Below are 13148 nucleotides of genomic sequence, written 5' to 3' on the forward strand. Positions count from 1 at the left end.
TTAGCTAAATATATTGTCACGTACAGCCAAATGACAGTAATAAAGAAGGTAAGCCGTGACCATAGAAAAAGCAAAGCAATCACTGGATTGACTGTCCAAATTGCTACACACTTTTTAAGCATCGTTCACCAACAAACTGAGTCTAACAAATCATTTTCTTTACTTTGGTAATTACAGTTATTGCCTTATGTATAAAATATAATTTTAATACCAGTGTTCATTATCTTGACATTATTTTTTTACAAAAAACACTAGCTTTACAGCCATCATCTCTTACATAATTCTACCACAATACTACCAAATTCTACCACATTTACATAATTGATTTTTAACCAGGTTATAGTAAAAGGCCAGGTGCCAATCTCAGAGTTAACGCCGGAGTTTAAAGTCAGTTTGTTAAAACTGCTTTGTTCTCGAAAGCAGTAAAATTAATTCATAACTTTTAATTCTGAGTTGAGATGGATTCTTCAGTTCTTGGTTTGAGAACAGATGAGGGTAAATTCATTTAACCTTTTACCTTGACTTAAGCACATAATTGTACTTCATAGCCCTCGTCAATGGAACCCAATACCAGTATTTGACAGTAACAGGTAAGCCTCAAATTTAATTTTTAAATAGACAAGACACCATGAGAACTGACATTACAATATTTTATTTTACAAAAGTCAGTGTCTTTTAGTTCAAAGTTTGTCTGGCATCTCTTGTACATCTTGAAAATAAATAAATAAATAAATAAATAAACCCACACTCTATGCAGTGTACTATAATTGAACATAAACAACAATTTTCCAAAAGAATATTTCTAGATGAATTGTCATTTGAACTATTTCCTGGAAACTTTCTGAACACCACTTATTTTGCATGGCTTGATGCATGAATACCCTAGTTGTCTTAACTGGACTATAAATATAACTATATACACAATGAACAGTCATTTGTAAAAACACTTTTAAAATGTAAAATCTTTAAGAAGCCTGAGTGCCAGGAGCAATCCCCTTTAAGAACACTTACAATAACAACTTCATCCCAAAAGGCCACAGGTTTTAACCACAGCTTCCCAGCATCAGTTCATGTATGCAGCTACACCTTTCCAAATCCCAGGGATCCTTTTAATGCATCGTTCATAAGATCTTTGAATTGATCTTCATCTGCAACACCTCTTGGGAGATACAGGGATAAGCTGCACATTGATTTGTATGGGAAGCGCCGCATCCCTGACTCCTGATCGTAAAAGTCTATGTTGCAGGACTGTGGGAACCCCAGTGGTGGAAGTAAGTCAGCCCCAGTTATAAAGACCAGCAGCTCTTCAAATGTGTGGTCCACCTCTTGCTCTGTTAAAATACATACAAGTGTTAAATAAGGTGCAATGTGTAGATTTATAATCAGTTACACTGACTGCATAGTAGAGCAGTTGCGTTAATGACTATTTTGGAGTCAAAAACAGGTTTTTAGGCAAAACCATTATTGCAAAGCATTGTATTAAAAAAAAAAAATACTCAAAGCAATCCTGCCCTCCTAAGACAGGAAATTAATTTTGGTCCTCCAAGTCAGACCTATATGTCAAGGACTGTTTATGCAATGTGTATTTTTTTTTTAAAGTTATTCATTCTGTCCTTGCAAGAGTACATTGGCTTTCTAGTGATGTCACATTTGCGCGGGTGTTGTCATTGCACCACTCGATTACCCTAGGACACTAATATACAGGAGGTTTCGTTATAGTCAATGGAATACCTGAAGGTTCTTCTAGTTAGGCAGTGCATCTAATTAACAAATGACACAAATAACACAATTTGAAACCTGTCTTAAACACTGCAAAAATACTGGGGGCGATCGTGGCTCAAGAGTTGGGAGTTCGTCTTGTATTCGGAAGGTTGCCGGTTCGAACCCCGGCTCGGACAGTCCCGGTTGTTGTGTCCTTAGGCAAGACACTTCACCCGTTGCCTACTGGTGGTGGTCAGAGGGCCCGGTGGCGCCAGTGTCCGGCAGCCTCGCCTCTGTCAGTGCGCCCCAGGGTGTCTGTGGCTACAATGTAGCTGCCATCACCATTGTGTGAATGGGAGAACGACTGACTCTAGTCCTTAGGGACTAGTAAAGCGCTATACAAATACAGGCCATTTACCATTTACTTAATTCTCAGATGTGCTAATACAATTGAATCTTAAATTTTACCATATTTTAAATACAAGTATGTAATATAACTATTTAATATTTTAGTGTTAGGAGATGTTTTCGGTCATGTAATAAAAATAATGTTTTACCAGAAATCACAATGAAAATCAAATTACATCCTATCAGTCTAAACAAGATCTGGTAGAGATGACAGAGGATAAAAGAAATAATCTTCAAAAAATATTTGTTGTAGGTGGTTTCCTTTCAAATACCTCACCTAAAAGGTAAAATAGTCAAAAACTTCCTCATATGCTCTAAGAAGGGGTGGATTTTGCAAAGTTCTAAGGTTTTATTGCACCCAAGTGTTGTTTCGATTTAGTTGTCTGTATTTTGTATTGTGGACACTGTATTTAACATGAAATGCCTGAAGCAATTCAAACAGAAACAAGACATGTGTTGTATTCTATGTACTCACCCTGAATGGCCATAAGCCACCATTCCCACTGAAAGATGGTGGCTTTTTCACGTCTGTCACTTCCAGCTGGACTCCATCCAATGGTGAAGAGATCCTGGAAGCTGTTTCTTGTAAGTTTATTTCCTGCAATTGTAAATACAGGAAGGAACTGCTTCCAGCATCTCTTCACCATTTGCCAGAACCGACCACACGAGTCCATACCGGCAACAAACTGCTGAATCATGCTGGCAACCCTGTTGACCACAGATTGTACTCTCAATTCATACAACATAGCAAAATTGTGAAACAAAACAAAAAGTTTTGTCAAAACAAAAAGTTTTGTTTTGTCAATTTAAACACCACCTTAACTGCAATACAGATATCAACTCAGCAGATTGATGATTTGTTTAAGTGTTAACTATTAGGGGGGAACACAATGGGAAGACGAGCCCTGACCAGGAAACTACTTTGGAATTTTCTAGCAAATTCTCACCTGTGAAATGCAAAATGAGATACAATCTTGCCCCTTATCCTCTTAACATCAAGTAGTGTGGCAGTGTAGATGTCAGGGATACCACAGCCTGCAATCCAGTCCCCAAGGTGACTTTTCAAGTCTGCCAGGTCTTCTAGGGTGCTGAAGTTGGAAACCTTGAAAATCAGGCACCTCCATAAATACATACGTTTAAAGCATTCACTAAGTGCACTTACATTTTGAGACGTTCCACTTATGAGTTAAGCTATGCATCGTTTCATTGAATTTAATTACACCTCAGCATGCACACAGCTTTACCTTTTCTATGTTCTGTTTGATGTCTTCGTCCATGAAGACCTCTACATCGAAGTCATCAAGAGATGTCTTCTGGCCACACATCATACAGAACAGGTGTCTGTTGATACACCGTGGCCCTGGCCCATTGTGTGCTATCGACCAAGCAATCAGTTTACCAGCCGTATAAAACTTGTTGCTTGACAGCAACTGCTGGCTATAGCTGAACAACAGACTGCCAGGCTTCCCCTCAAAAATCCCTAGGGAATTCTGAGTTTCGACCATAAGTAAGCTGCAGGAAAAGATAGTAAAAAATAAAAAAAATTGAGTCAAATTGTGATTTCATCTTTGCAACAACAAAAAACACATTCACACATTCTATTATTGTGTGGGAGAGATGGGAATGGGTTACCGAAAAAATTCCTGCCTTGGGCCTCCATAATCATCGGCCATTTCACCAACAAATTCAATATTTGGCAATTTATGCCAGGCAAAATATGACTTAGAAAGTGCCATGCAGGCACTATGTAGGATTTTCCTTCGTCTGGCTATTATTGTACAATAATTGCTGGTGTCAAGATGTGTTTCCTGGAAATCTTTCAACACAGTCGCAAGGTCCATCTCGTCCTGAAGAAAAGAGGGGGGAGAGAAAGGTCATGACTACATGAAACACATACACAGCAGTTCTGGCAGTGTTGTTCATGAGACATACATGTGAATCATTTCGTTCAGGGGAAGCCAGGACAGCCTCATCCAGGTCTGATACTTCTGACTCTGCAGAGTCGATGTAAAACTCTTCCCTAAACAGAACAAATGCATTTGATTTTTTTAATATCATGTGTACATACTGAAATGGAATGACTCATATGATAAAAGAATCTGATTTCACATTCTTTTACTGTATAGATACAGGCACCTCCTATTAGGTCCTGCGTGTTGTACTAAAGTACATTTAAAACACGGGAGGGCATGGTGCTTCCTGCCAGAGAGCAGCAGGTGTCAGTACGGCCCCTCCCGAGAACACTCAGTGTCTACATGCATTTAAAATTGAGAGGTGGGCAGAGGTGAGGTGGAACACACAGACCGTCCTCTGGACGCCGTGTAATGTGCCCATCCCCAAGGCCCTATATGTATGAGAGTGTGAGTAATGTGGATGTCTAAGTTGTGGAGTAAAATTGAGGTACAGGTAGCCAGAAGGGAACAGAGGAGGAATGCCTCCCCTGCACCCTGGTGACACACCTGCACTCCAAGGCCCTGCATGTGTGGGTGGGTGTGGTGGAGCAGGAAGGGCGAGGGAGTTGGGGATGGGAAGGGAAGGGCAAGTAGCCCTTTCTGGGGTCTCCCCCGCTGACCCCAGTAGGAACCCCTGCCCTCTGGACCCCACCAAGGAAACGGGGCCCAGGCCCATCCAGACTGGGGCCCATGGCAGCAGCACCGCCAAGCCCCACAGGACCCAGGGCAGCCCAACTGACCCCACCGCAGAGGAAACTGTACCCACAATCAATCAATCATCAATTCAGTTATCTCCCAGGCTACACAAGACAATAGATATCCAGGTTAAGTCCATTCTCCACCTCTCCTATATCTCTCCCCCACCTACAGCGTGAACTCCTGCATGGATGAAACAACCTCCCTGCCAGCTGAAGAGACCCCCAGTTAGGCTGATGCACCAGAGGCCCCCTGTGACCCTTCCCATGAGTGATTTGGGTAGAGATTTCTATCTAGTCAGATCGCCTTGTACTTTCTTTAGAAGTGGGGTGTGGTTTAATTTAGTTAAATCTGCAAGCTTAGGAGAGACGGACGATCTGATATTCTCGTGTTGGCGTTGTTCCCACATCATCATAATTAATGTTGTTCCAGGGTCCACATTACAAGTAACCAATCACCTTCTTGTGACGTCATACTTTTGCGACTTCGAAAAATACCCACCTTAAAAAAACAAATGTTCTTCGAGAAACCACCTTTTGTCCGCCGATTCAGCAATTTCAATTCCTCTCAAGATACTTTTCTTTAATAAACGGTAAGCATAATACATATGTTTTCCTTGAAATGGATAGCTGTTTGTTTGCTAGTGATAGGCTACTTGCGAACCAGTGTTCTCCAGACAGAGAATTGCGTGTCAATGTATTATGATTAATTATGAAAGTACAGGTGAATATAGCTCTCCCGTCAATATATTATGATATATAATAAATGTACAGGTGAATATAGCTGTGATAACAATGTCAGGCAAAATTGCAGTAGCTTCCCTGATCACTTTACAAACATAAGTGAAGAGAATTTGAACTAAAAGGCCTAGACTAATGGTTGTGTGCTGAATCTATGAATCAAACTATCACCTGGAAACATAATTAACTGGTCCATAGCTGTGAAACTGGACATGAGTTCTTGATTCTATGGAGATTAACAGTAATCCAGAAATTTACAAATTTGTCCTGGGCCATCTTGTAAATGTTGTCCCTGGGACATCGTGTTAAAGTTGCCAGACACATACCATATGAAAGTTTAGCCTCTTTTAGTATTATATATATATATATATATATATTGTTTTAATATTATATTTAATATTTACATTGTATTGGAAAACAACCCAAAACAAGTTAAAATGAATTAATGAATATTGACTAATTAAACCTTTGTTATTTTACCACCAGAAATGCACGATATAATTAGAAGAAGTGTTCTGAATGACGAAAAAAAAAGAACTGGAAAAGATACACAACTTTGTGTGCATGTGTCACAATGCCAGGAGGACCCATTCAGTGTCGTGTTAGAAAAACTGAACTCATTAACCCTTCATGGACATTATAAATGTTTAAATGTGGCCTCAGGTAAAGACAGGAAAAGAGACTATTACAAATTCAACTGCATCAGAGCTGGAAAAAAAAGTCGAAACAGCTACAGGGCAGTGGGCTGTAAGGCCTTTGTTTCATTTAAAGTACTCAAAGTACTTTGTTTTTTGCAGTACTCAAAAAACAGAGTAGGTGGATTTGCCTAAACCAGCTAAACCGGCACAGAGCATTCCTTTATAAAAGACGTGTGCAATTCCAATTTTTTTTTAAATAATACAGTCTTGATTTAAACTTTAAATTCCTTCAATTACAGTTACTAATCATTTCAAATAACTTTTTTTCAGATTTTTCCACCGCCTGAAATACCTTTTTTTTTTTTTTTTTTTTAATCTGGCTACAAGAATATGTGTCTGGATGATCTAATTGAAGTGCTCCTAGGGAAGGCCGACGACTGCTTCTCAGTCATAAAAACCCTGCAAGATGTGGGCCGCATGAAAAACTGGTTTGCTGACACCTTGTCTCAAATTTCAGACTCTGCTTCAAGACTGATGGAAAGTGGTTGGGCTCTTAAAATTACAGTCAAGAACAGCCATGGAGTTAATGCATATCAAGTCCCATTTGAGTCAAGAGAAGTGTATGATGTCTGCCCTGTTGAGTCCTACTACAACTGTACATATGGCTTACGAGGACTTCTTTGCAAGCATGTAGTGTTACTTGCAAAATTAGCAGAGGTTGACAATGACATCTATCCAAACATGGAAACAGACATTTCTACCTTGGCAAGAATTGCAGTGAAAGAAAGGCATTACTTTGTACACTGTGAGGACTTGAAAATGCCAAGTTTGTTTGGAAATCTGTGTTTTTTTGCATCGGCTGAAACACTTCAGTGCACTTGTTGTACGTTCTCTCACTATAACACATGTGCTTGCCTGAAGGTGGCTTGTAGCTAAGGATGCAACGATACCAATTTTTTCAAACCGATACAATACCGATACTTGGATCTGAGTACTTGCCGATACAGAGTTCAAAAACCGATACTTCTACCACACACACACAAATGCAATGAATTGGAAGACAGGTTTTATTTTATTCTCTGCCGATAATAAATATCTTAATAAAAATGACCACAAAAAATTTTCAAGTGAAAAATAAGCACTTCTGTTAAATTATTGCAATTGGTAAATGGCCTGCATTTGTATAGCGCTTTTCTAGTCCATAGGACCCCAAAGCGCTTTACACTACATTCAGTCATTCACCCATTCACACACACATTCACACACTGGCGATAGCAAGCTACATTGTAGCCACAGCTGCCCTGGGGCGCACTGACAGAGGCGAGGCTGCCGGACACAGGACTAAAATGAGTCAGAGCCTCTGTTATTTTAACTGCGCGTGGATTTTCTCTTGACATTTTTCATCGCTTTTCCAAAACCTGAGTTAAAGTTGACTGTTCCGGTCCACTGCTGACATTTTGTTTAGCCTAGCTACAGCAGCCTCCAGTTTCTCTTTTTTTTTTTATCTGGAGCTGCCAGTCTGACTCGTCTAACCCTGTACCTGTTTAGCGCGGGATGTCCCCTAGTGGCCAATCTAAAAAACTTCTACAAAAATGACAAGCCACCCTCTGATTAATGAAATAAGTTAGTATCGGTTCATAACTTTTACGAGTATGAGTACACACACATTTTACAGTATCGGCCCCGATACCAGTATCGGTATCGGTGCATCCCTACTTGTAGCCATTTTAAACAAATGAAAAACGTCCTTTATCAACTTTGAATGACACTCCTGTAGTTGAAAGCACAGACAAAAAATGCACAGAAGATGCGGTAGGAAAACTAAATGCTGTTTTAGACACAGTTAAACAGTGGGCATTCATTCCAGAGGGCATTACTGCAATGATAGATGAACTGCATACAAATGTCTTAAAAACAAAACAAGAAGTAGGCAAAGGTATATGTCAGTACGAAATAAAGACGACAGATAATGCACGCAAAATTAGGCCATTGCATTCTTGCAAGAAACGTTTGGCCAGCATCGATATTCCAACAGTCTGTGAAAATGAATGTGAACAGTCGATAACCACTGACAGAGAGACGTCCTCTGGAGAAAATGAAAACATTTTGGAATACAAAACAAAAAAGAGAAGAGTTAAAGTTAAGTATATGCACAAGTAGACTTTTGTGTAAACATTTCAAAGGGACTGCATCCATTACTTCTGTTTATTGAAACCTAAAGCTGAATAGCTGTCTTAACTTTCTGCCAAGGAACAGATGAAAAGAAATTGTTTGGTCTCTCTCAAGCAGTTGTTTTTTATGTGTGTTATTCATTACTTTGGCTTGGTTGCTGTTTTTGATACAAATTCATCTGTGCCCATTGTAATATTTTCATATGTTACTATTTTTATATTGCTATGTATTATAAATAAAGGATTACTTATTACTATTAAAGGTCTGCATTTGTAATTGTTGGTATTATTTATAAAATATGCGCTCTTAAGTTTTTTGCTCCATAAAACGGTACCTGTCACTTTTTGGACATAGAGTATCAGCTTTTGAGGACCCCTGGCTCATACAAAATAGAAGTAAAAGGTTTCAACATCCAGCCTTTTTATGATTAAATACAAAGTGTAATAACAGAGTTATCAGGGTGTGATTTTGTTAATAGGTAATCATCCTTAATTGTAATTTAGAGTATGACTAAGTATAAGTTTAATAGTAATGATGAGTAAGAAAATATAGCCAGAGTAATGGAATGAGACTAATACCTGACCTCACACTGAGATTTGGTATGAAGTGGCATGTTTGTGCTAATGCTGACATTGGGGCTCAGAGTTCCTCTGTGTGTATATATTTGTGAACGTTAACTTGGCTAATGTCCAAGGGTCTAACTGCTTTCCTGTTGGATTGTATCACACAGCAAAAATGTAAACATTACTTATATAGGTTAAAGCTATAGTTTTCAGTACCATTATGACATGCACTCCACATGAGTTCCCATCCTGTTGATGTGGGTGGCTCACATGTGACAAAGTCCACTCTCCAGTGCAGCCTCTTGCTGAAGCAAATGAGCTGAGAGATCGCAGTTATTACAAATAAAAAGCATATAGAGAAATCAATAACCACGTTTGGTAATGATTTCAATTAAATTAAATATGTTAAATATGTTGATTAATTGCCTCCAGTTTTTCAACACCGCACTTTTTCTGACCTCCGACTCTCCAAATGAATTCATATAGACTATGGTCCTCTTGGGTATGTCACAAAACTGTTTTGTAAAAAGATGGATATGGTAGGCTTGTGCCTTGAGCTTTCCTAATGAGGGACACTGAAAAGTATCATGCACTAGAGAGAGTGCAAAATCTGTGCAACTTACAAACAAGGTCCAGTGGCTGCCGTTTTCCAGACAGGCTCCAATCAATTTCTCATACATCTGAAAGATGTTTTTCTGGAAATAAAAAGAATGTGGCAAGTATGTTTTTCTGTCAAGAATGACACTGCAAAATTGCGAAAGCTTGTCAGGTGAGACTTGTAATTAATTCCGCAGATACACAAACATATAGAAAGTGTCATTTTTTTGTTTACATTAATTAAGGTCTATAGTGTGCATGAAACAAATCAAGACCACAGACTCAACACGCACCACTCAATTTTTGGTGTTCTTTATCAGATGGCCAAGACAGAAATGTTTTAATCTGTGTGCATTGCTTTTGAGTAAATCTTTACACAGAAAAGGTTTCAGAAAGGTATTTTTCAGATTCTTCTGACAAGGCTTCAATTTTGGAAAATGCTGTTTGTTTATAGTGGCAACTTATAAACCCTTTGTGATAAGAACATAGTTACCACAGTCCAAGTCATACCTTCAAAAAGTATGCACTTTGTGCTCTTGTGAATTTGAACTAAAAGTTCAAATTAAGTCCTAGGCTAATGGTTGTGTGCTGGATGCAGCACACAACCATTAGCCTAGGACTTTTAGTTCAAATTCTCTTCACTTATGTTTGTAAAATGATCAGGGAAGCTACTGCAATTTGGCCTGACCCAACCCCCGGGCCACGAAACACCAAAAAAGTTGGGGAACGCTGGTCTAGAGAACACTGGTTAGCTAATGCTGTCGTCAAGTAGCCTATCACTAGCAAACAAACAGCAAGCCAAGTGAGGAACATATGTATAATGCTTACCGTTTATTAAAGAAAAGTATCCTAAAAGGACTTCAAATTCGGCGGACAGTTTCTCGCAAGTGAAGAAAATTTGTTTTGAGGCGGGTATTTCGAAGTCGCAGAAGTATGACGTCACAAGAAGGTGATTGGTCACTTGCAATGTTGAACCTGGAACAACATTAATTATGATGATGTGGGAACAACGCCAACACGAGGATATCAGATCGTCCCTCCTAGGAGACACATTAATAACTAAATATTTAATATTTCCAGATTGTAGTGGGGTAGAAGAAGAATTATGGAAGGAGCAATTAATTGGAAGAACTGTAAATTTTGAACAGTTAATTGAATAATCTGAAACCTCTTGAAAACGAGTTTATCAGTGTAATTACATTGTTGTAGCCTGTCTAATTGCTGCTGCTAGTGGTTCGTTAAGAAATTGCAAACAGTGAAGGGAAGAGAGGGGGCGTCCCTGCCATGGTGCCCCTCAGGAGACAGAAGCTGGAGGATGTCTGGTTATTTTTTCTGACACAAGCTGTTGGGGAATTATATAATATTTTTAGCCAGTTTATGAAAGAGGATCCAAAAACAAATTTGTGTAAAGTTGCAAATAAAAAATTCCAATTAACTCTGTCAAACGCTTCTTCTGCATCTAGAGACAATATTGTGGTTTCAATGTTTTTACTGTATGAGTAGTCTATTAAATTAGGTAATCTACTTGTATTTGTTGATGAGTGCCTACCTTTTATGAAACCAGTTTGGTCAGGATGAATTAGATGGGGGGGGGGTTTATCTTCTCTAATCTTTTTGAGAGAGCTTTGCAGATTAATTATTTTGCGGTCTACATTTATAAGGGATATTAGACGATAGCTTGAGGGAAATACAGGGTCTTCCTGGTTTTAGCAGGAGACTAATGTTGGCATTATCGCCAGCATTCATAATCTGCCATTTTCCTTGATGTCCTTAAACATTCTGTGGAATACTGGTGCCAAAAATGTCCATATTTCTTTGTAGAATTCTGCAGGAAAGCCACCTGGACCTGGAGCCTTATTATTGGGCTACTTATCAGGGTTTCCTGTAGTTTACCTGGCGTCAGTGGCGAATCCAGTAACATTGCCTGACTGTCTAGTAATTTTGGAAGAGTTACGTTGTCAAGAAACTGATCAATTTCATTTTTAGACGGGTTTATTTGTGGTGAATATCAAGTTTCATAGTAATCCTTAAAAATGTTAATTCTTTCAGGGTCATATATTGTGTTCCCAGACAGCACATATAGTTGTTTTTTCTTCACTTATTTTTAACTGTTTAGCTAGAAATCGACTGGATTTGTTACTGTGTTCAAAATTCTGCAAGTGAAGTCTTTGTACAAGGAATTGAGGTTTTTTTTATTAATAAATTCATTTCATTCTAATTTTGTTTTGCATATTTTGACTTGGTCCATAAGGATTTTATGTTTTTTTCTAGTTCCTGAATATTTTTGTTTTCTTCTATCTTTTTATTTGATGAGAAAGAAATTATTTTGCCTCTCATCACAGCTTTCCCTGCTTCCCAGAGAACAGATGCTGATGTTCCAGGAGTGTCATTATAGTCTAAACATAAAGTCCACTCTTTTTTACAGGAAAACGCTGGCAGCTGGGGTTACCAGGGACTTCCTGTAAAAAATATAGTAGATAAGATAAGATAAGATAAGATAACCTTTATTAGTCCCACACGTGGGAAATTTGTTTTGTCATAGCAGGAAGTGGACAGTGCAAAAGTTATGACGCAAAAATTAGAATACGATAAGAATAAATACAGTACACAACTGTACAGAATAGAATAAAATAATATACTATATACAGTAGAATAAAATAGAATAAAAATATACAATAAGATAAAAATAGAATACAAATGCTATATACAACTGAGTAAAAATACAACGATGCCAGAAAAGATTATTGCACTTAGTATTATTGCATATGTATGGATGTGTGTGTTTGCTCAGTTAAAGTCTTTGTTGTGGAGTCTGACAGCAGTGGGGAGGAAAGACCTGCGAAATCTCTCCGTCCCACACCGTGGGTGCCGCAGTCTACCACTGAAGGAGCTGCTCAGTGCTGTCACAGTCTGCTGCATGGGGTGGGAGATGTTGTCCATCAGGGATGACAGCTTAGCCGCCATTCTCCTGTCACTCACCACCTCCACTGGGTCCAGAGGGCATCCTAGAACAGAGCTGGCCCTTCGGATCACCCTGTTCAGTCTCTTCCTGTCCCCAGCAGAGATGCTGCCGCCCCAGCAGACCACACCATAAAAGATAGCAGAAGCCACCACAGAGTCATAGAAGGTCTTCAGGAGTGGGCCCTCCACTCCAAATGACCTGAGTCTCCGCAGCAGGTACAGCCTGCTCTGCCCTTTCCTGTAGAGGGCGTCTGAGTTATGAGTCCAGTCCAGTCTATTGTTCAGATGAACACCAAGGTACCTGTAGCTGTCCACAGCCTCAATGTCCATACCTTGGATGTTCAGTGGTTGCAGTGGAGGATGCTTGTGCCTGCGGAAGTCTACCACCAGCTCCTTGGTTTTACTGGCATTGATCTGGAGGTAGTTCAGCTGGCACCAGTCCACAAAGTCTTGAGTCAGTCCTCTGTACTCTTTGTCGTCCCCATCAGTGATGAGGCCGACTATTGCAGAGTCATCAGAGAACTTCTGCAGGAAGCACTGGGTGGAGTTGTGGGAGAAGTCTGCAGTGTAGATGGTGAAGAGGAACGGAGCCAGAACCGTTCCCTGTGGGGCCCCCGTACTGCAGACGACCCTGTCCGACACACAGCCCTGAGTCCTCACATACTGTGGTCGGTCGGTGAGGTAGTCCAGGATCCAGGTAGTGAGGTGATGGTCCACTCC

General features: G+C 39.5%; 1 protein-coding gene across 4 annotated transcripts; it reads right to left on the reverse strand.

The window, feature by feature from the left end:
• Positions 1-621: 621 nt before the first annotated feature.
• On the reverse strand, positions 622-10342 carry LOC147310896 (G2/M phase-specific E3 ubiquitin-protein ligase-like). Of its 4 annotated transcripts, none has more exons than XM_086266843.1 (7): positions 10296-10342; positions 9494-9565; positions 3742-3956; positions 3354-3621; positions 3057-3211; positions 2585-2817; positions 622-1331 (listed from the first exon to the last, which is right to left on the reverse strand). In XM_086266843.1, the coding sequence occupies exons 2-7, from the start codon at positions 9548-9550 to the stop codon at positions 1081-1083; spliced, it is 1179 nt and encodes a 392-aa protein (XP_086122969.1). In that variant the 5' UTR covers positions 9551-9565; positions 10296-10342; the 3' UTR covers positions 622-1080. The 4 variants fall into 4 exon arrangements, 3 of the variants coding, with proteins under 3 accessions (XP_086122969.1, XP_086122968.1, XP_086122967.1); XM_086266842.1 differs by lacking the exon at positions 10296-10342 and adding an exon at positions 9978-10000; XM_086266841.1 differs by lacking the exons at positions 9494-9565; positions 10296-10342 and adding an exon at positions 4042-4167.
• Positions 10343-13148: the final 2806 nt, after the last annotated feature.

Source organism: Aulonocara sp. 'chitande type north' Nkhata Bay, linkage group LG16 (assembly GCF_057382095.1).
Source record: "Aulonocara sp. 'chitande type north' Nkhata Bay isolate Kocher_YH1m ecotype deep benthic linkage group LG16, A_spYH_male_GT1.1, whole genome shotgun sequence".
NCBI lineage: Eukaryota > Metazoa > Chordata > Actinopteri > Cichliformes > Cichlidae > Aulonocara > Aulonocara sp. 'chitande type north' Nkhata Bay.